This window comes from Gymnoscopelus microlampas (assembly GCF_963454915.1).
Source record: "Gymnoscopelus microlampas genome assembly, chromosome: 23".
NCBI classification, from domain to species: domain Eukaryota; kingdom Metazoa; phylum Chordata; class Actinopteri; order Myctophiformes; family Myctophidae; genus Gymnoscopelus; species Gymnoscopelus microlampas.
In genome coordinates, this window is record NC_139960.1 from 13,725,723 (window position 1) to 13,748,784 (window position 23,062).

Genomic DNA, 23,062 nt, shown 5'->3' on the forward strand with positions numbered 1-23,062 from the left:
CATTTTTTTGATACTTTTTACTTTCTTTTTCAAATTTCCAAGACAAATTTTTAACTTTTACTCAAGTACATTTCTAGGAATAACTAGTTACTTTTAGGCTGTTCTTTTTCTTTTTCATTTATTCCTTCTTCCCTAAAATGCAATTGGCCACACGCTGTGTTCTTCAAAGAAGGAAACCTATCACAGTACACACTCTCCACTGTGGGATCTACATCATGGGTATTCAACAGGGGTCCGTGACCCCTAGGCCTGTGACCCCTAGACCCCCTCGGAGTCACTGCAGGGGGGCCACACATTTTTATTTTCTGATACTCTTTTTGTTTTGTTTTAAATGTCTGAAAATATGCATGAACCCGATATACATATTAGCAAATACGTTGTAAGAATGACTACCCAACTATACCCCCAACCCCCACTGTGTGGAGGACAGTAGCAATTTAAGCAACAGATAAGTTAAACAATATAGACCCAGTCTAGTAAAAGTGTACATACTTCATATAATTACAAATATGAATGATAATGATTCACAGATAAGCCCAAATACAAAAGCCTGTCAACAGAACCTACTGTAAGTTCACACTTTTGAGTGTACTTGCACAATGTCCTATGATGTAAACCACACCCACATTATGTCTGAGAAATGTCCTTCTTCTGCTGCATGTTTTTAAATGTGTTGCGTAGCGAGTGCTGACAACTTAACAGTGTTGATTTTGACTGCAATTTAGTTTTAGTCATAGTCTTTTGAATAAAATTCCATTTAGTTTTAGTCATATTCAGTCATCTGAAATGTTTTAGTTTTTGTCTAGTTTTAGTCGACTAAATATCATAGGGACCAGTCGAAATTTACAGAAGGGGGTCCCTGGAGGAAAATAGGGGAGGGTCATGCCTTTTTAATTTTAGTACAAGGGAGGGTCAGCTAATTTTACTTTGAATCCAAGGGAGGGTCATGCAATTTTGAATTAATAAAATAGTCCGTTTTTATATACATTTTTAGTACAGCAGAACAGTTGTCAATGACCCATCTCATTTCAAATTTCAAATGATACAAAGGATTCATGTTGAAGATAATGTGTCTAGTCAGGATTTTTTACTTCTAACTGCACAGAGTTGGCTGACAATTTCAATGAGGATGTCTGGGTTGTGAGCTGAACAGAATTTTAAAGTTTTATGCAAGGCCACAATGCACGCGCCATTCACATTTCTGTATGACAGAATGGAAAGCATTTTAAGCAACACTTCAACAGGTGTTAGGCATATTAGAGAGATGCATTATCCCAATTTCCAACACAGAGATATCCTCTTTTAAGTGTGTTTTTGTTGATCATAGAATTACATACACCAGGTAGGTTACAATGACCAATTTATAACTGGATATTCATAATCATTTGAAGTAATTCTGTGCTTGTGATTAATTTGGATCTACTGTATATGGACAGTTGTGCATAGATGCCAGCCTAGCTCCACAAGTAATGAGCTGAACAGAATTTTAAAGTTTTATGCAAGGCCACAATGCACGCCCCATTCACATTCCCTTGAAATTCTAACTCCCATTTCTGTGGAAGTATTTAAGGGAGGTTTTAGTACATCAAGGTAAATACAGGATTTTATTTGATGTATGATGTGACGCATCAATGTTGTCAGTTACTTGGAAGTCGGATGTCTGACTCGGAGTCGGATGTCCAAATAAAAGCCTGTATTTACCTTGATGTACTAAAACCTCCCTTAAATACTTTGCGCTGTGTGCGTGTAAAACTGTCATCCTTGAGTTGAATTTCCTTTCTGTTGTCACACACATTAACAGTATCCACCATCGATAAAATAAAATATAATACAAATCTTCACTTTCCTACATACTAAGCATGGTCAGGGACCACATGCAATACCTCCACGGACCACCAGTTGAAAACCCATGATGTAGGCAACAGTGTAGTCACCGTCAGTGGCGTACCCACCATAGAGGCAGGGCAGGCGGCCGCCTGCCCAACTAAAATCCAGCCTCCCCTAGAAAATAAAGTATTATTGTAGTCGACTAAATCTACAGTTGATTCAGTCAATTAAAATGTATTTTGCCATTTTCTGCGAAGCTTGTAGATCGGCTATTTTCAGAGCGCATCACCCGAGTGCAACCAAGCATAAAATGACGTGTCTTTTAGTTCTACTGGATCTCTTCTCCACTAGTCCCTCCCTAACATTTTAGTCTATTTTTTATTTGTTGACGTAATTGTCAATATATTTAGTCTTAGTTTTAGTCATCGTAGCTTAGTTTTTGTCATTGAAAAAAAGTTAGTCGAAGATTTTTTTTCGTCATAGTTTTAGTCGGCGAAATCAACAATGCAACTTAATTTGCTATTTTTCTGCTTTTATACTCTGGTTTTAACAATAAACATGGAGACTGCCATGCTCAACTAAAATGTTTTCAGACATATCAGAATGAGGAAACAAGCCTAACCTACATTGTATTAAATGAGAGCAGGGTGGAGAGCAACTGTGGTTCAGCAAGACCGATATTTAAATAAGAAAGTAATGTCTCCTATGAAAGCAAACAGGCAGGTGCTCGAGCACTGGTTGGCTCCTATGTGTGCACCTGATGGAGGCCCTGCATGCTACACAGGTTACAGGTTAAACTGCATGCTACACAGGTCACAGGGAGTCACTCGTGCCAAATAGATTAGTGCTGAATTGTCAGATGTCATGAAAGCTGTGAAGAAGCTGTGAAGAACGCCCTGCTCTACTTCACCATTCTGAGGTTCACACGGAACAGTGTTGTTTGATGTTGAAGATAATGTGTCGGCACAGAGCTGGCTGACAATTTCAATGACGATGTCTGGGTTGTGAGCTGAACTGAATTTTAAAGTTTTATGCAAGGCCACAATGTACGCGCCATTCACATTTCTGTATGACAGAATGGAAAGCATTCTAAAAAATAAGAATATACAGTATGGGGTCCCTCTTGTTGCGCTATGATGAAATAAACGCACAAAATGTGTTCCGTAATGCAATTCCAATGGTGAAAGCTGTGTTGTTTCCAGGGGTCATCACCAACATGTCCGTGCACGGACAAACGTGTCCGTGGCAAGACTTGTATGTCTGTGGCACATATGGCTACTTTCTGCTAGATAACCCCAGCATCCACATTCTGGATACATAGCCAAAAACTTTGGCAAAGAGACTGGTGTGTAGAGGGTAAAAAAGCTCAGGTCCAGTTTATTAAGTCTAGATTTAAAGGGATAGTTCACCCCCAAAATGACTTTTTTTCTATCGATTAGTCACCCCATGGAGACCGGCAGTGGTTCCGGTAGGAGACACAAAGAGTCTCCTTTGTATCTCCTACCGGAACCACTGCCTACCGGTCCGCTGGTCATCAAATGATTGGCTTAGGAATGCGACAAAAACAAGTACAATTCTTAGGTATCTTTTACTTTACTGGAGTATTTCCAATTTTCAGTACTTTTGCTTCTACTCCACTACATCTCAGAGGAAAATATTGTACTTTTACTCCACTACAAATATTTGAAAACTTTAGTTACTAGTTACTTTGTGTGAGCTTGTAGATCTGCTATTTTCAAAAGATTTTTTTGAAATCTTTTGAAATGGGACATTCTCCATAACGAGTACTTTTACTTTTGGTACTTTAAGTACATTTTGAATGCAATACTTTTACTCAAGTACATTTTGAATTCCAGACATTTACCTGTAACACAGAGTATTTCTACATTGCAGTATGATATTTTTTACTTATGTATAAAAAATGTGAGTACTTTTTCCACCACTAATAATGATGTTGCACCAAGTGTCTGTCTGTCTGTCTGTCTGTCTGTCTGTCTGTCTCTCTCTTTCTCTTTCTTTCTTGTTTGGATAGGGAGGGAGCTAGAGTGGTGTTGACAGATAGGAGGACAATAATGTGAGGGCAGAGAGGGGAGAAAACAGGTAGAATAGTAAATTGGTTTAGGTGTGTGTGTGTGTGTGTGTGTGTGTGTGCGTGCGTGCGTGCGTGTGTGTGTGTTTTCTCTCCCTCCCCCTCCCTCTCTCTCTCTCTCAGACACTCCCTCTTCCACACCTATTCTTCTGGTCTGACACACTCATTGACGCCATCATTCCGCCCTCAGCACCTGACCAGAGACTACAGAGAAGCTCAGAACACTGAGAGCCAAACACATAAACACAAAAAAAGAACACTGAGAGCCATGGCTGTGAATAAATGCATCAAGTATCTTCTGTTCCTCTTCAACTTCCTGTTCTGGGTGAGTGTTTGACAAGCCGGTGAATGTTATCATGTCATGGGGGAGAAAAACATATACTGTTTGGTCACTATAACCTCATTTTGGTCAACTTAAGGACAAATCTCTCCATCCACTCATCTTACTTAATCTTATTTGTATATAATTACATATAATCTGACTACTAGTTGAGAGGTTGTAAAAGCATAACTTTTTATTTTAATGGAGAATTGATATATATATATGAATATGGCTTGTAGACCTGCTATTTTCATCATAAGTTCTATTTTACTGAATGTTTGCCTTGTATTACATGCCCAGAGTAGAGAAGCTCAGGTTCCATGTCATTACACTGATTGACTGAACATTTGCAATCATCAGTGTTCAAATGCAGCTGGCTTACATACATAGGTTTTTGGCCTGCTGAGGTTAAGTGTGACGTTGAGAATCAAACCTCCCAGTTTACTTTGGAATGGAATGTTAAGTTGATAGTGGATGACTCACCTCGTAGTTGTCGGTTCATGTTTTGGTTTTGACCATTAGGCCTTTAATGTAGACCTGCTTGTATGAACTGGAATATGCCCTGGAGACTGCTGTTGTCAGTGGTGTCAAGTAACTAAGGACGTATACTCAAGTACTGTGTATATAAGTAAAATGTTGAGGTACTTTTTTAACTTTCTTCAGTACTGACAGATTTCAATACTTTTACTTCTACTCCACTACATCTCAGAAGAAAATATTGTTGATTATTATTACAAAACACACAAACCACTTCAGCCCTACACACATTTTGGCCATTTCAAAATAGCAGATCTACATGCTCACAATGCGTGGCGATTGTGAGCTTGTAGATCGTCTATTTTCTAAAATACTTTTTTTAAATACATTTTGAACTTTTTGAAATGGGACATTCTATTCAATGAGTACTTTTACTTTTGGTACTTTATACAGTTTGATGCCAATCCTTTTGTACTTTTACTCTAAAGTACATTTTGGATACAGGACTTTTACTGGCCACAGAAGTATTTCTACATTGTGGTATTGATACTTTCACTTAAGTGAAAAAAATTGTGTACTTTTTCCACCACTGCTGTGCTAATGCAAATAATGACCTGTTCTGTTAGTGTTCTGTGTCATCATCATGGCGGACAGTGGAATCAGGGTGTGGTCGGTACCCTCGGTTGTCTTGTGAGGCAAGCCTCTTATCAAAGACCACATTCACAGCTGCTCTTGTTTGTATGATGCTGAACAGGAAGTGAAGGTTATTCCGTTGTTTAACTTGTTGATAAAACACTGACTTTGTCTCAGGAAAAGTCTGTGTTTGTGTGTATTTGTGTGCGTTGTCATGGTGTTTTTGTGGACAGTGACTAGTTATCAACCTCTGGGCCTTCGCTCAGTGTTTACACTAAGCACATAGTACATGCTTAGTTTGCTCATACATAATCTACCTACTATGCTATTTATGTTTTCTTACTACTGTTGCTATTCTTTATTATTATTATTTGGTGATTTTTTGAAAAATGTGACGACTGATATTTCACAACTTAAAACAAGAACGGGTCCTTGACTCAATTTGGATCACAGACCTGTGTTCCGGAAACTGTCTAAAACACCTTAAATCAACCCCACGCCCACTGTTGGCACAGTTCCGGCTCATTTTAAATGCTAAACACATGTTTAAGGAGAAGATATTCAGAACAAAAAATTGACATGATTGTTTGACTCCTGGACTGGTGGTGAAATAGGCCACATTCTGTTGTAATTCATTCAAGCAACTAGCAACCATCTAAGTAACAATGAACACAGGATGAACTGGTGTGGTGTCGTTTGTCAGGAACCTGTTCTTCCACTACTAGCTGGTTGAACATCTTGGTGGCTGATTAATTTGAATGGTAGTTGAATTGATTTGAATAGCAGGTGAGTTAACCCATTAAGACCGGGGAACGCACCTGTGTGCACCTGTGTCATTTTTTAAAACCATTATTTTATACTTTGGCTATTCATAAATAGCAGATCTACAAGCTCATAGCATGGCACTGAGCTTGTAGATCTGCTATTTATTTTTTTAATTCTTGAAAAAAAAGTTTTAAAGCAATTTTTTTTACTCTAATCTTTGCTTCTGGGCGGTCCCTGGAACAAAATATTTTGGGGCTCCTTGATATGACAAAGTTTTAGAACCACTGATATTATAGCAGCATAAGTGTTCCAGAAAACTGTTAGGATTTAGAAGACTTTTGTAGAATCCCCAGAAGCAAAGATTTGAGTTACAAAAAGTTGCTTTAAAACTCTATAGCCCTCGGTTACTATCACTACAAGAAGATTGAACAAACCAAGCAAAAATATCACTTATCGCACCTTTAAACTGACACGTTGATAAGTAATGTTCAACTCTGTTAACTGTGTGTGTGTGTGTGTGTGTGTGTGTGCGGAGGATTTTCATGTCCAGATGTTTGTTGAAATTCTACATTCTTCATCCATGAATGATTTGAGTTTCGGAGGGTGTGCGTGGTTCATAAATAATACTGACATCTCACCAGGGGGAGAAAGAGACAGAAATACTAGAACAGAGGAGCTAACTTTGGAAATGTTTTCATATATTTAGCAGCTCACTGCTCAGTGTTTGTCAGAGGAGTCAGGCTGAGAATGATTTATGACAGTAAATCAATACTAACTGGATGCAGCTGCTTTGTGTTATAGTGGACATTGTTGCAATAGAGCTGTTTATAAATTCCTTCTTGGTTTTTGGGTGTTTACATCAATGTCATTAACATGAATAACTTGGGGCAGAAAATGTTCTCTTTAGAAGGCTAATGTAATACATGGTCATCAGAACTAACTGGTATAATGTATCATCATTTCACAAAACAGATTTCAGGAAATAAACATCAACCAAATCTGCACTAGTATTTCAACTGGATGATGTACAGATACTAGCTAGATCTCTGTAAAAGAGTTGGAATGAAAAGTATGTGGGTTTCCCCTGTAATTTACCACAGACAACATAAGCATGTCATTGAGTGGGAGTAAGTCCCATAGATAGTTTGACTGATACCCATCTTCTCATGCAGTGTACATTCATATTTAGCCTGTAAAACATATGGCCATTTGCTGTGGTGTAAAGTAAATAAGTAGCCTACATTTACTCAAGTACTGTACTTAAGTACAATGTTGAGGTACTTTTACTTTACTGGAGTATTTCCAATTGGCTATAATTTTACTTTACTTTGCAGATATAAATTATTACATTATGAAACATACATTAACCACTTCCACCTTGTAGATTGTCTATTTTCAAACATTTTAGTACTTTTACTTTTGGTACTTTACTTTTGGTAATTGTTACACAGGCCTTTTACTTGTAATAGAGTATTTTTATATTGTGGTATTGCTCTACTTTTACTTAAATAAAATAGTGTGTGTGTGTGTGTGTGTGTGTGTGTGTGTGTGTGTGTGTGTGTGTGTGTGTGTGTGTGTGTGTGTGTGTGTGTGTGTGTGTGTGTGTGTGTGTGTGTGTGTGTGTGTGTGTGTGTGTGTGTGTGTGTGTGTGTGTGTGTGTGTGTGAAGCCCTTACATGACCTAATGAACTGTGACTACCCAGTTACAGCAACTCTTACGTGTGTGTGTGTGTGAGGGACCTCCTCCATTAATAAAACAAAGGTTGTATCAGTTCCCCTTTCTTTATCTGTGCTTTATCTATACTGTTTACATTGTGAACAGTAGGCTATAAATGCTCTTCTACAGAAAGCGTGTTTAGAAGGTGTTGTGCTAACCTTACAGTCCTAGTGGCTATGAAACATCATAGCCTGGTGGTCTTCTATCTAATGGTCATACTGATGACATAGTTAGGGCTGTCACGATCATGACATTTGACTTGATGATTCATTGTCAAATAAATGTGATGAATGACTCCAATTGTATTTTTGACATTGATCATTGGAACTTTGCACAGCTGTTTGTCTTTGCAAACAATAATTGCACATGGCAGATATGTCAAATAACATATTCAATCATTTTATACTATAAAAATAGTTTTTGAATAGTGGAAATTGTGATTAGTATCTCAAATAATTGGCAAGCTATAGCCAGACTCGAGCCAAAGTTCAAACCCACAACGGTGTCAACTCCATTGTTGCACAATTAATTTATGATTAACACTATACTTCCTATTGGAACAACTCTATAATGAATCCCGCCTTAAATCTGAAATGGAAATGTGTGTGGGTGTGGAGTAGGGGTGTTTGCATATGAGCTACTTATATCTGGTGTTGTCTACTTGTCTAGTAGAAGAAATGCGTTGTTGGTTTTGGTCTTTTCAAAGGCTATGTTGAACATTACGCAACAAATAAAATTACACTGGCCTTATAGGACCACAGTGTATATGTATTAACCACTTTCAACCTGGCGCCCTATTTTGGGCGTATCATTATAGGTACATTGTTTTCAAATGTGAATGTAATTTAAAATGCGTTGTGAGCTTGTTGGCTGTTCCCTCACACCGAATGTTGTTGGGTTCTATGGCTGTTCCCTCACACAGAATGTTGTTGGGTTCTATGGCTGTTCCCTCACACCGAATGTTGTTGGGTTCTATGGCTGTTCCCTCGCACAGAATGTTGTTGGGTTCTATGGCTGTTCCCTCACACAGAATGTTGTTGGGTTCTATGGCTGTTCCCTCACACAGAATGTTGTTGGGTTCTATGGCTGTTTCCTCACACAGAATGTTGTTGGGTTCTATGGCTTTTCCCTCACACAGAATGTTGTTGGGTTCTATGGCTGTTCCCTCACAAAGAATGTTGTTGGGTTCTATGGCTGTTCCCTCACACAGAATGTTGTTGGGTTCTATGGCTGTTCCCTCACAAAGAATGTTGTTGGGTTCTATGGCTGTTCCCTTACACAGAATGTTGTTGGGTTCTATGGCTGTTCCCTAACTGTTTCCTCACACAGAATGTTGTTGGGTTCTATGGCTGTTCCCTCACAAAGAATGTTGTTGGGTTCTATGGCTGTTCCCTAACTGTTTCCTCACAAAGAATGTTGTTGGGTTCTATGGCTGTTCCCTAACTGTTTCCTCACAAAGAATGTTGTTGGGTTCTATGGCTGTTCCCTAACTTTTCCCTCACAAAGAATGTTGTTGGGTTCTATGGCTGTTCCCTAACTGTTTCCTCACACAGAATGTTGTTGGGGTGTACGGCTGTGTTGTCTTACTGGTCCCTGACACAGAACGTGTCTGTTTGACCTGGTCGACAGACTGAAATGTCATTTTTATTCCTAAGAATCCGTGACCAGTGTCACACCTCTACTGTTGTTCTACTGCTGCTATTATCATGCACCACAGAATGTAGCTGTACAGCTAGAACTGGTTCTCGCTCTCACTCTTATATCTGCCTCACAAAGCCCTCAGAGAGAGACAGACACAGACAGACACAGTCAGTCAGTGTCTTGTTGTAACTCTGCCGAGAGTAGATGAAACCTTGCGTAAAGTCAATGTTTATTTTGTCGGCTGGTTTAAGACCTCTTTTCAGTAACCCCCCCACACACACCTCCCACCCACATACCTCTATTGAGTCATCGCTGCAATTAAAGGTGTGTCTGGAAGCTGTTTTTCCATTACACTGTTGGATTTAAACAAAGTTAAGACGTGTGTGTGTGGGGGGGGGGCTGTTTGCAGTGCTGTAATGTGATTATACAGTGTTCTCTCTCTTGCAGAAAGTAATGTTCTTACCCAACATGAATTTACTGTCTGTGAGAGGAATGGAATAAACTGTTTGGTTCAGACAGACAGCTAAGGAACGCTAAGAGGGATCTAGACAGTGTAGAAAAGACAGGCGGCCTGGATCACTGGTGTAGCGGGCCAGGCACCTAGGCTCATTGTAGCCTGCCAGCGTGTCGCGGGTTCGACTCCCGATTCCGGCGGCCGTTGCTGCATGTCACTCTCTCTCCCCATTTCCTGTCAGCCTTCTGTCCTGTCAAATAAAAGCCCAAAAATAATTCTGAAAAGAAAAGACAGGCAGTAGGACAGCTGAGAGAGAGACGGCCCCTGTGTCCCTGTTATGCCCATATATGATCCCTGATGTTGTCAGTATATAGGCATGCCCATATATAGGCATATGGGGGGGGGAGGTTGGCGGTTCTCGAAAGTCCTTGTGCAGTGGTAAACAGTGGAGAATGTCCATAGAGTGCAAACTGACTGTGGAAAGTGGACTAACTAAGTATCAAATGCAGTGGTGTAAAGTAACTAAGTACATTTACTCAAGTTCTGTACAAGTTTGAGGTATATTATGTTCTACGACCTACAGGTTTGTGTGTGGACTCTTAAAGGAACAGTACCACAGATGTGAGTGACTTTCACAGCGAACAAAATGAGATCAAAGTGGTTGATGGTTTAATTTCCTCATACTTTTGACATGCCAACCACTGAACTGTCTCGGTATTCATTCAGTAGCGTAACCAGGTTAAGCACTTAGCCCTCAAATGTTTGTGTTGAACTGCTCAGACTGGTTGTACTGGACAGGCTAGTTGGACTTGGCAGTGTGTTTAAAACACCGGTGCTGTGCTTTGTGTAAATTTAAGAGGTTAAAAGTGTTGCAAGTCAACCTTAGTGACTCATACTATAAATATGACCAGTATGTGGAGAGGTCAGTCACAGAGAGACTTTGATTGATTGAATATTCTATTAGACAGAAATGTAAAACAGCACGAGTACAGTCAAACACTTTGTCTAAAAGGATAACACCCAAAAAGTCCTTGCGGTCTTGTTTCCATTGGCGTCCGAGGTATTCAATTCATTAAAAAAAAGGCACAAACATTCGATATCATCACAAATATAAAACATTATGTACAGAGTAGAAAGAACAAGGAGGGGGGGGGGGGTCCCCTGTCTAAGGGAGAAGTGAATTTTCAGGGCTGTTTTAAAGGTAGCCAGTGAACCACATTATTTAAGGGATGAGGTCAGGGCATTCCACACTTGGGTGGCAGTGCTGTAGACGGAGAATTTACCCATTTTGTTTGTTCTATAGGTGCCTGGGTGTTGTTAGCAGATCGTTGTTTACGCTACCTCTAGTATTGTGGCTGAATGTGTCTGAAACGTTTTGGAGGTATTTAGTCAGGTATGCAGGTATTGAGGGCATGGGAAATCCTAAGCTAGCAAAATGTGTGGGAAAAAGGTGGGTCATGGGCCCCAGGCCAAGGAGCAGTCGAATCAGTTTGTTTTGGGAGGTTTGAAGCTTAGTCTTTAGTTACAAGATGTTGGAGTACCAGGAGGTGCAAGCATATTCAAAGAGGGACTTAAGAGGGCTCCGGAAAGAGTCCCGAGAGCACTTTAGTTGACAAAAGAGGACATTCTGCCCAAAAATTACTTTTTTGATCACCTTTGTTGCCATGTTTTCACCTTCAGGTATTTGTCAAGAATACAGCCCAAATAGGTCATCTCTTCTTTGCTAGAGATTACTGTGTCATCGAATTTCACCTTGAAATCGATTACATTTATCTTACTGAGGGAATGTTTGGTCCCAAAATGAATGGATTCTTTTTTACCAAGGTGTAGTGACAGTTTGGTATCAGTAAGCCAAGTATAGATTTTGGTGAGTTCAGAGCTGAGAGCTTGCTCAACTTGCTGCAACGCGATGCGACACGTTATGAGATTGTAGATCGGCTATTTTCTTGTCCTAGGTATATGGGGCTAAAGTGTTTAATGTATGTTTTATAATATATATATATATATCTCTATATCTCTCTCTCTCTCTCTCTGCAAAGTAACTGGTAACTAACGTTGTCAAATAATTGTAGTGGAGTAAAGGTACAATATTAGCCTCTGAGATGTAGTGGAGTAGAAGTAAAAGTATAGACAATTGGAAATACTCAAGTAAAAATACCTCAAAATTGTACTCAAGTACAGTACAGTACATGTACTTAGTTACTTTACACCACTGCTTTTAAATTATGACTGATTTGTAAGGAACACTCATTGGTGGGATGAACAGCGTAGGCTAAAACCTTTCTGTCTCCTTTGCCCTGGCAGTATTGCAAGACAGACCTCTGAGTTGTGTACGCAATGTGATACAATAAGCTCATGGATACAGTATCGTAAGAATCACGGCACCACTTCAGGGTAACGCCTTATATCAACAATCAGAAACATACCTGACTGTGCTTTGAAGTGGTGGCTTTGTGCGTCCATTTTGATTTCAGAAACGTCATAGTGTCATCTATTAACCCATTAAGACCGGGAGCGCATCTGTGTCATTTTAAGATTTCTTTGGCTAAGCGGATAATTTGACGACCAGCGGTAGGCAGCGGTTCGGGTAGGAGACTTGGCTTAGGAATGCGACAAAAACAAAAAAAATATCCATGAAGTCTCCATGGGGTGACTAATCAAAAGAAACAAGGTCATTTTCAGGGTGAACTATCCCTTTAAACCCTATACGCCTATTCATTGACATTTTTCACTCTACACCACCAAATATGTTTGCCAAAACCCGCCATCCACAAGCTCACGCGAGCATATGTAGATCTGCTATTTTTGGTGAATGTTCGCCTATTATGACATGCCCAGAATAGGCATACTAGGGTTCATGTGGTTTGACTCGGTTTGGAACCTTTCCTAAGCAAACAAGACCACACAGCCAGTGAATTTTATTTTCCTAAACCCTCTTAGACAAGGCTTCTGGGAACAGATAGCAATGCTAATGGAAATACTAAGAGCTAATGTTAAATAGTAGTCGTGTGTGTGTGTGTGTGTGTGTGTGTGTGTGTGTGTGTGTGTGTGTGTGTGTGTGTGTGTGTGTGTGTGTGTGTGTGTGTGTGTGTGTGTGTGTGTGTGTGTGTGTGTGTGTGTGTGTGTGTGTGTGTGTGTATTTTTGAAATGTTTTGAAAGTCAGAACTACTGATTTAGAGGGAATTTGTAGAAACGGCCTCAGGTCTTCTTAATGGGTTAATGTTAAGGTGTTGATACCAGCAATAGTATTAGGTGTCAATTGGTTCCCTCTACAGTACACCAAATCTCTGTGCCAAAAATTGGTGATCTACAAGCTCACAACGCCGATTATGAGCTTGTAGAGGAGTAGATCCTCTATTTTGACGAATGTTCCCACCCATAAAAGGGATGCTAGGGTTCAATTGATTAACCGTTAATGCATCTAAACAGCTGGTTTTCTCTCCTTTGACTCAGTGTAGTTTATTTGCACATTGTTAAAAATACATAGGAAAGGAAGAGAAAATCAACACAAATCAACAAAATAAAATGGTAGGATAGAGATACAAAAAACAAGATGGTATGGTGACAAAAATAATGCTGGGTAACACAATACACTGGTATCATCATAATTATCAGATCAACAGAAAGCCATTGAACTTCAATAGATTTCAAAATTTGACATCTGACCTAAGGTATAATTTTGTGGTCTAATGTCAAGTTGAAGAGCCGTGTTTTTCAGTCGGCCTCATATTGTGTGTGTGCTTCTCTGGATGAGAGCTGAATGAATATATTTAATATAAGCATTGTTTTGCACTCAGCAGCAACAGCACGAGTTTAGTATAATTGAGATGATGGATTTAACATGAATTGGTCATATTCCATATACGGGTAGATAATGTTTATATACTGTATAGATACAGCTATATGTTTATAGTCCTATAGGTTAGGTTCAGGTTCACACTAACAGTAATTGGACAGCAAAACTACTGACTGAAATAATAATAAGCCTGCTGTTACATATTGTTTCCACTAGCTGTCACCAGAGTGACCTTTTCTTTTGATATGAAGACAATCATCCATTCTCAATCATAACTTATCAGCAGATTTTCTTTAAATGCCTTTATTGACAATGTCTTTCTTAATATGTTAATGTATTAATGAGTACATGCGTTTGTAAGCGTGCTCATGTTTTTGACGTGTTGGACAACAGACATTCTGATACAGAGTAGTGTTCTGTAGAGCGTAGTAGTGGTCTCTCTTTCTGTGCACGTGTGTCTCTGTCTCACCCATCTTCCCTGTCTGTCTCTCTCTAGGTGAGCGGTTGCATCATCCTTGCTGCGTCCATCTATGTCAAGGTCACCAGAGGTTCAAACAAGGTGAGTTGTCGAGGTTGATGTCACGTGACAGACAGGATTAGGGTGGAAACGTCACGTAAACTGGTCCTGCAACTCCAGTTGGCAGATGCATCAGTTTCGTCAGGCACTGGGGAGGCAAACTGGAGTCAGAAGATGGAAGAAATGCATATAACCACTAGACCCATTAAGACCTGAGGCCGATTCTTACTTATGTCTTCTAAAGCTTCTATATCAGTGGTTTTCAAACCTTTTCATGTCAAGGACCCTCAAAATTATATGTATTTGGCCGCCGACCCCCATCTCAAAATATTTTGTTCCAGGGACCCCCAGAAGCAAAGATTTGAGTTAAAAATGTTCGCTTGAAAAGAATATAAATATATTAATTTGCACACATTTTCTTGATTTTTCAAAAATAGCAGATATACAAGCTCATAGCCTATGAGCTTGTAGATCTGCTATTTTTGAATTGCCAAAGTGTAAAATAATGCTTTTTAGCTAAAATCAAAAACTTACACAGATGCGTTCCAGGTCTTAATGGGTTAAAACCCAGAATCCGTATTGTGGGGAAAGCTTCACAGAAAATACGAGCTCTCAATGAGAACCGGGAGGACAAGCATTATGAATGAACAACATCTTTTAATGATTGCCCACCTGCATTAAATAATCGGTTAAGAAAAATATATTGTTTTTCAATGTGCGCACAATATGATTTAATAATAATAATATCTATTTTTATTTGTAACATTTTTGCAAATCTCAATGTGCTACAGGGTTTAAAAACATGGCATAAAAACATCAAAGGCAGCCAAACAATTACATGGGACCCTACTAGGCTAAAGGGTCAAATAAAAACATTGGTAAAATCAGGGCATAGAGAAGAAAACAAAGGCCCAAGACAATTAAGAAACCGATTTGTTAAAAAGGTAGATTTTTAGTCCATTTTTAAAAGCATGAGTCGACTGTAGTGCTCTCAGGTTCTCTGGGAGGGTTTGGGACAAGGAGAACGGTGGTGTTGCGAGTGGAGGCTTCGAGTCGAGGGGTTGTGCGGCTGAGGGGTTATTTGAGGGGGGGGGGGCATTGTCTTGGATGCACTGATGTGCGAGAAGGGAGATCTTGTAAAAAAAAAAAAAGGGAGATCCGGGCACTCAGAGTTAAAAGAGGCAGCAGCCTTTCATTTTGGTTTAACCCTTTACGACTGGGAAGGCCATCTGTGTCATTTAAGATTTCGTTGCCTATTCAAGAATGGCAGATATACAAGCTCTATGAATGGTCTATGGCACATGCTATGGCGTATAGGACGTCTGTCTTATCCTTGTTTATATCATCCTTGACAGACAAGTTAACATACAGTATCACATGACAGACAGATATTGTTGTGTGTGTGTGATCAGAGCGTTGCCTGTCAGTCATTGATGTAACCCCGCCCCTGTGTGTGTGTAGATAACCAATGAGGCGGTACCGGGCGTGGACCTGCTGATAGCTGTAGGGGTCATCATCATGGTGCTGGGCTTTATGGGATGCTGTGGAGCCATCCAGGAGAACCGCTGTCTGCTACTACTGGTACACACACACACACGCACACGCACACGCACACGCACACGCACGCACGTTGATTTTGACAGCCCATTTTGATTTGGTTTTAGTCATAGTCTTTTGAATAAAATTCCATTTAGTTTTAGTCATCTGAAATGTTTTAGTTTTTGTCAACTAAATATCATAAGATTATAGTCGACTAAATCTACAGTTGATTTAGTTGACTAAAACGTATGTTGGTGGTGCCTTGATGGCGTCATAATGGCTGATTTTACACTTGGTTGCATGCTGAAAATCAACACCTGATCACAACCAAACATACTGGATCTTTTCTTCATTAACATTTAGTCTAGTTTTTATTTGTTGACGAAATTGACAGTATATTTAGTCTTAGTTTTAGTCATTGTAGCTTAGTTTTTATTTAAAGCTAGTTGTTTTAGTCGACAAAATCAACACTGTGACATATACACACACGCGGACACACACACGTTTCTATTATTACTTGTGAGAACTTGAACTTGATTTTATGAATCGCATCTTTTTTTCTTCATTTTTTTGTTTGTTGCCATTTTAACCCTAAAGCCACAAATAGCCGATCCACAAGCTACCAAGGATAAATCTGGCACACTTCCAACTCCTAAACCTGTCTAATCCTAACCTCCCCAAATCGTTTTTAACCATAAAATGTCTTTCTTGTGAGGACGAGGAAAATTGTAAAATTCAGTTGTACATTTGTCCCTCACAACAAGTATAGAGACACACACACACACACACACACACACACACACACACACACACACACACACACACACACACACACACACCCTTATTACCAGCCCAGTCTAGAGGTCTTCTTACAGTTGCTGGTATTGAATCTATGTGTTTGCAGTTCTTCATCGGCCTGCTGTTCATCTTCATCCTCCTCGTGGCTGCAGGGATCATCGGAGCCGTCTACGAGGACAAGGTACAGTCACTAGGATATGGTTACCAGGATACTTAACCAGGGTACCATTACTAGGATACTGTTAGTTAAAATAGACATCAAAATAATACAATAAATTCCGTGTGTGTGTGTGTGTGTGTGTGTGTGTGTGTGTGTGTGTGTGTGTGTGTGTGTGTGTGTGTGTGTGTGTGTGTGTGTGTGTGTGTGTGTGTGTGTGTGTGTGTGTGTGTGTGTGTGTGTGTGTGTGTGTGTGTGTGTGTGTGTGTGTAGGCTATGGAATGGGCCAAAGAGAGCATCAAAAAGCTTCTTCCATTGAAGGATCAACCAGCTGATGTCCAGACAGATCTGCAGAAGTTTGAAGAGGAGGTAACACATTTCTATTTACTGTACTGTATGTTCATATAGGAAGTATTCTTGAACATAGATGGCAGCAGATGTATGGTGGAACATAGTGTGTATCTAGTAAGAGTCCATCTATGGATACAGAAAACAGCACCTCCTCCGACAAATGTGCCATAGATCAGTGGTTCTCAAACTTGTTCATGCCAAGGACCCCCAAATTGACTCTTATTACCCCACGGACCCCCTTTTGAAAAGATAAGCCAGGGACCCCAATAAGAGAAGGTTTTTACGGCTCTCTAGCTGTGTTTCTCAACCATTTTAATTTCAAGGACCCCCAGTTTAACATGCATTAGGCTACGGACCCCCATGTAATGGCATTTATACCTCTGGGACCCCAATTCATATTGTAAAATCAATGTTAATTTAACTCTGAGAGTGTCCATTTGTACACTCTCAGAGTTACAGACCCATAAGGGTCCATTTGGTTCCTATCCATAATTTAGCTGGGGACCCTCTGGAACCCCCTCAAGTACCCCTGGGGGTCCCCGGACCCCACTTTGAGAACCAATGCCATAGATTTTGTTTTACCATCTTCAGAGCTCCAAACAACCAATCTGTAGACAGGACCTAGGCCAGTGATTCTCAAAGTGGGGTCCGGGGACCCCCGGCAACATTATTGATGGTTAGGGACGAAATGGAGCCCTACAGGTCTGTAACTCAGAGAGTGTACAAAATGGTATGGTATTACGGGTCCATTTGATTTCATTTTGAACACTCTCTGAGTAAAGGGAGTCTGTGGCCTAATGCATACCAAACCTTGAAATAAAAAAGTCTTACCGGCGGAAAGATGCTAATGTATCCGGTACCTAGGAGACTCAAAGGAGATGCTTTGAGTCTCCTACTGGAGACTCCACCGGTCATCAAATTATTGGCTTAGGAATGCGACCAAAACAAACTTTAACACTGGTTGGTATGGTACTTATAACCTTGGTAAACATCATTAATCATTAATACCCCTGTGTGTGTGTGTGTGTGTGTGTGTGTGTGTGTGTGTGTGTGTGTGTGTGTGTGTGTGTGTGTGTGTGTGTGTGTGTGTGTGTGTGTGTGTGTGTGTGTGTGTGTGTGTGTGTGTGTGTGTGTGTGTGTGTGTAGTTTAAGTGTTGTGGTTTGTTGGAAGGAGCTAAGGAGTGGGGTGGCAAAGTTCCTGATTCCTGTGAATGTAAAGACACAACACAAAAGTGTGAGATGTCCGGCGCCATGAAAGTCTACTCTACGGTAAGGAGAGAATGAGACGGAATGAGAGAGAGACAGAATCAGAGAGTGAGAGAGTGAGAGCGAGAGAGCTCATTGTAGATTTTGTTTTTGTTCTCAGCCGTGTTCCACCTTCGTCATTGACAGTCTGAAGAGTCAGATGAAGATCGTCCTCGGCATCGCATTCGCCATTGCTATCTTACTGGTACACACACACACACACACACACACACACACACACACACACACACACACACACACACACACACACACACACACACACACACACACACACACACACACACACACACACACACACACACACACACACACAGTAGAAGTAGCTGCTCAACTACTAGGGCTGTCACAATTACAAATTTAAGTTGATGATTAACTGTCACACAAATAATTGCGGTTAACAATTTAATTGTGTGTATGAATAAAACTTTACATTTTTGTTTGGTTTTTAGGCTTAATAATCACAAATTGCAAAGGGCATACATGACAAATAACTTAAATATACAAATACATTATTGACATATTTAATAATAGCTGATCTACAAGCTTACGTGGCGTGTTGTAAGCTTGTAGATCAGCCATTTATGCTATTTTTAATATTTGAAAATGTGTGACGATTATGCAAAAATAATTGTGATTAGACGAGTATGTAATAATTGTGACAATATGTAATAATTGTGACAAGCCTATCAACTACAGTGACGACTTTAACTTTTAATTCACTTGACTTATTATGCTGATGTAGTACTGGTGTGTGTGTGTGTGTGTGTGTGTGTGTGTGTGTTTTTTTTCCCGTTTGTCCTATGTGTGTGTGTAGATCTTTGGCATGGCGTTTTCTATGTCTCTCTACTGTCAGATTGGAAAGAAGGATGGGCCAACCACAGCTTAAACCCCGCGGACCCCAAGAATACACCCCTGAAGAATCACATTTAACCTATAATTCTTACTGTAACCCCTTAAAGGAGAATTCCAGACTACCCTTTTCTTACCTTTTCATATGATATTATGTTCTAGGACAAGTGGTACAGTAGAAAAAATGCATAACTCCACCCCGAGTCCACCGCAGCTAAAAACCCGAGCGTACGGTCCATGCTAGTACAGTGTGTCCATGCGCTCCATAGTGTTTGTGTTGGATACGCCCCTCCGGAGGTCTCGCGAGACGGGATTTCACCCGTGACGTCATCCAAGTCAGTTTGTAAACACTACGGCGGAGTGCACGGACCATACGCTCGGGTATGGAGTTATGATTTTGTTCTACTGTACCACTCGTCCTAGGATATAATAATATATTAAAGGTGAGAAAAAGGTAGTCCGGAATTCTCCTTCAGTGATCTATAACCCTTAGGTATTGTTTCATCTGAACTTGGACACCTAATGCTTAAAGTTGGGTCTAATTCTATGGCTTTATCATAGTTACGTTAACTTGAGTTTCACAACTTGACAATAAACCTCTTACTCTTTTCCATACGTCATTACACAGATTCTTAGTATTGTACGACAGCTGTAAATACTTTGGGTCAAGGTAGGAGCTCATGAAAGAGCTCGGAAGTACTGTATGTAAAAATACAGAGTAATAGTGTGGGATTGTATCAAAGAGATAGTTCACCCCCAAAATGAATTTTTCTCTATCAATTACACATCCCATGGAGACTTGAATTCATGGAGATTTTTTTGTTTTTGTCGCATTCCTATGCCAATCATTTGATGACACCGGTCCGCCGGTCATCAAATGATTGGCTTAGGAATGCGTCAAAAACAATCAAAATCTCCATGTATTCAAGGCTTCATGGAGTGTGAATTTGATAGAAAATAAGTCATTTTGGGGGTGAACTATCCCTTTAACCATTAGTATTACTGCCTATGTCATAAATCTGCAATATAGCCATTGTAAAGCCTCTTTCACTGTAAACTACTTGATCTTTATTTCTTTTATAAAGTCTTATTTACTGTATGTTGTTGTGTTATGGGTGACACACAATGTACGGTAGGTTGTAGCCAAACTACTGACGGTACTACCCAGAATCACATCATAACTGCAAATGTACTGTTGTCTGAATTCAGTTTTGTCTATCTTTTTTTAAATAATATTTCTAGTTTTGTTAATAGTTATAGCATTGATCCATTGTAAAGTCTTGACTGTTAATTTAACAGAGTGTAAAAACTAACCAGCTTTCATCCTGTTTAAGTCCATTTATCGATTAGTCACCCCTAATTCATGGATATTCTTTTGTTTTTGTCTGTGACTAATCGATAGAAAAAGTCATTTTTGGGGTGAACTATCCCTTTAAATTATCATTCCAGATTTAGCTGTGTATCAGTAATAGTTATAGTTTTGATCAAACGGATATTCAACTGAAATTCCACATTTATGAAGGTTTTTTACTTTATTTGTACGTAAAGATGTCTTTTCAAACGCATTATGAATAACTTGTTTTTACACAGTGTGTTCATCTCAGGGTTGTATATCTTAGTTTGGGGTTTAGAGATGATTTATTTTACCGCTTGTCATTTGTTCATTGTAATGTTGATCATTGTGCAAGCTGTTGAATGTTAGAAATGACCTGGACAAGTTGGACGGATAAACAAGTGTCAGAAAAATGTCCTGAAGTCAAATTTGCTGCCTGCTGTTCTGTTGTTTTATGGTTGTTTGACAGAATAAAGTCTGAAAGGGAAGCTCTGGCCTTGGTTAGTCTGTTTTAAAATGTCTCACAAGAGCGGTGGTGGAAAGTAACAAAGTACATGCGCATCGCCACGCATTGTGAGCTTGTAGATCGGCTATTTTCAAATTGCCGAAATGTATATAATAGGGCTGAAGTGGTTAATGTATATGTTTTGCAGTAATAATCAAAATCTACAAAGTAACTAAGGTTTTCAAATAATTCTAGTGGAGTGAAAGTATAATATTTGCCTCTGAGATGTAGTGGAGTAGAAGTAAAAATACCGAAAATTACAAATACTCCACTAAAGTAAAAATGCCTCAAAATTGTACTTAAGTACAGTACTTGGGTAAATGTACTTAGTTACTTTACACCACTGGGTGAATGGCAGAAAATGGTCAGGATCAAATGGGTATATCCCATGTGGGGAGTTGCGTCATCATCCAATTCAGATTGTATGACCTATGGCTTAGGACTTACAGGCCAAAACATAGTGTGAATGTACTGTACTAGAGGTGCGGGTCGCTACGCGACCCTTCCGTCTAGTCGCTGGCGCGAGGCTCTCGTGTAGCATGGTGTGTGTATTTGTTGCAACCTTAATTGTGAAGGAACCACCGGAAGTGCTAAGCTATTCATTCCGTTCCGTGTTACATAACACTCTGAGATGCTACATCGTGACATAGTGTCACAGAAACCCTCAAAAGTCACCAAAATAACACTCTTCAACGGGCTAATTAGTTAGCATTGATGACATTGACCACACTAACGTTCATACAGGTTGTTGATAAGATGTTTAACGTAGCCGTTTGAGTGACGACAGCAGCGTTGGTTAACATTAGCGTTAGGCGCATGCTAACGCTATCGCCGGGCCGCCGACATCCGTCATCCGTCAGCAGCGTTGGTTAACATTAGCGTTAGGCGCATGCTAACGCTATCGCCGGGCCGCCGACATCCGACATCCGTCGGGCGGCCCGGTCACTACCAGCCGAGGCTTATTCTTGCGCATTAGGCCGCGATTTCCGCAGGGCCACTGCCTCGTGTCCTGCGTGTCTATTGACATTTGTAATGGTCAGAAATCTAAGTTGGGCTTGTTTGTGTGAGAATATTTCCACATTGGTTCGAAATGTGTGCTTATTTGAGAATTGAGGAGTTAACTGTGCAGGAGCTGTGTGGAGCGAGCGAGCTGGTGTTTTCAATGGCCGTCGCTTCGTTGTGTTTCGGCTGGGGCCGGAGCCTTTCGGTGATGGGCGGGGTTTTCGGGGTTGCCATGTCCAAAAGTTGTAAGCGCGAAGTGGCGTGTTGTCGGTTAGGGAAAGTGCGTCCACGCATGCGCAGTGCGCAGCTCTGTGTGTTTGCAGCAAGCTGGTTGCTTGTTGCTCGCGCGCAATCTGGCAACAGTGATGCAACTTACACACACACACGCAGGCAAACATTCGACACTGGATTCAAATTGTAAGGTAGATAGTGCCACCATGAGGCCCATTTGAAACATTCAGGGTGAACTGTCTTCCTTGGCCTACTGGCAGTCTGCACAATAAATCTGGTGCTGATCGGTACGGATGTTTTGGGGATTAACTCCAGACACACAAGGGTGAAAACATAATCTCTGACCTCTGCTTTTTTGCCTGACGGAAATGATATAAAAAAAACACGAATGTTACTTTAAAGGAAGACGGATCATAGTGAATGAATATAACTCAGAATGTGTTGTAGTAACGGTGACTGTTTACCTTCGTGGCACTGTTATGTTTCATGGCTCCTAAAAGAGTCTGGAGAACTTTCCAAAGCAAGAGTTGGCAAACACCCTGAAAGCAGAGCCAGAGACCAAAGCGGAGGACAGCTAGAGCTCCAATACTAGAAGTCTGCAACCAGGCCTGGCCCCCAAGGGGCCCAACGCTATTGACACATTAAGGCCAGGTTTCAGGCTAATTGTAATGCGAACCAGTCAGAGTTCGATATACGGTAGGCCTAATAAAACTACAAACGTTTAACAAAAAAAAGTTGGATACAAAAACAAGAGGTTCCTGCTTGAGGAATCACACTTTGAAAGAAAGTAGCGA

At 40.3% G+C, this 23,062-nt stretch overlaps 1 protein-coding gene across 2 annotated transcripts; it reads left to right on the forward strand.

The window, feature by feature from the left end:
* Nucleotides 1-4,086: 4,086 nt before the first annotated feature.
* On the forward strand, nucleotides 4,087-21,018 carry LOC311039457 (tetraspanin-8-like). Of its 2 annotated transcripts, XM_084049347.1 has the most exons (9): nucleotides 4,087-4,134; nucleotides 4,170-4,241; nucleotides 14,217-14,279; nucleotides 15,699-15,818; nucleotides 16,681-16,755; nucleotides 17,005-17,100; nucleotides 18,229-18,351; nucleotides 18,449-18,532; nucleotides 19,163-21,018. In XM_084049347.1, the coding sequence occupies exons 2-9, from the start codon at nucleotides 4,185-4,187 to the stop codon at nucleotides 19,232-19,234; spliced, it is 690 nt and encodes a 229-aa protein (XP_083905473.1). In that variant the 5' UTR covers nucleotides 4,087-4,134; nucleotides 4,170-4,184; the 3' UTR covers nucleotides 19,235-21,018. The 2 variants fall into 2 exon arrangements, with proteins under 2 accessions (XP_083905473.1, XP_083905472.1); XM_084049346.1 differs by having other exon boundaries at nucleotides 4,103-4,241.
* Nucleotides 21,019-23,062: the final 2,044 nt, after the last annotated feature.

Excerpts from the sequence above, each read along its gene's own strand:
- LOC311039457 (XM_084049347.1), top strand. The coding sequence starts at position 4,185 with ATGGCTGTGAATAAATGCATCAAGTATCTTCTGTTCCTCTTCAACTTC. Across the intron at positions 14,280-15,698 it reads TCACCAGAGGTTCAAACAAG|ATAACCAATGAGGCGGTACC; the intron begins GTGAGTTGTCGA and ends GTGTGTGTGTAG. Across the intron at positions 18,533-19,162 it reads TCGCCATTGCTATCTTACTG|ATCTTTGGCATGGCGTTTTC; the intron begins GTACACACACAC and ends GTGTGTGTGTAG.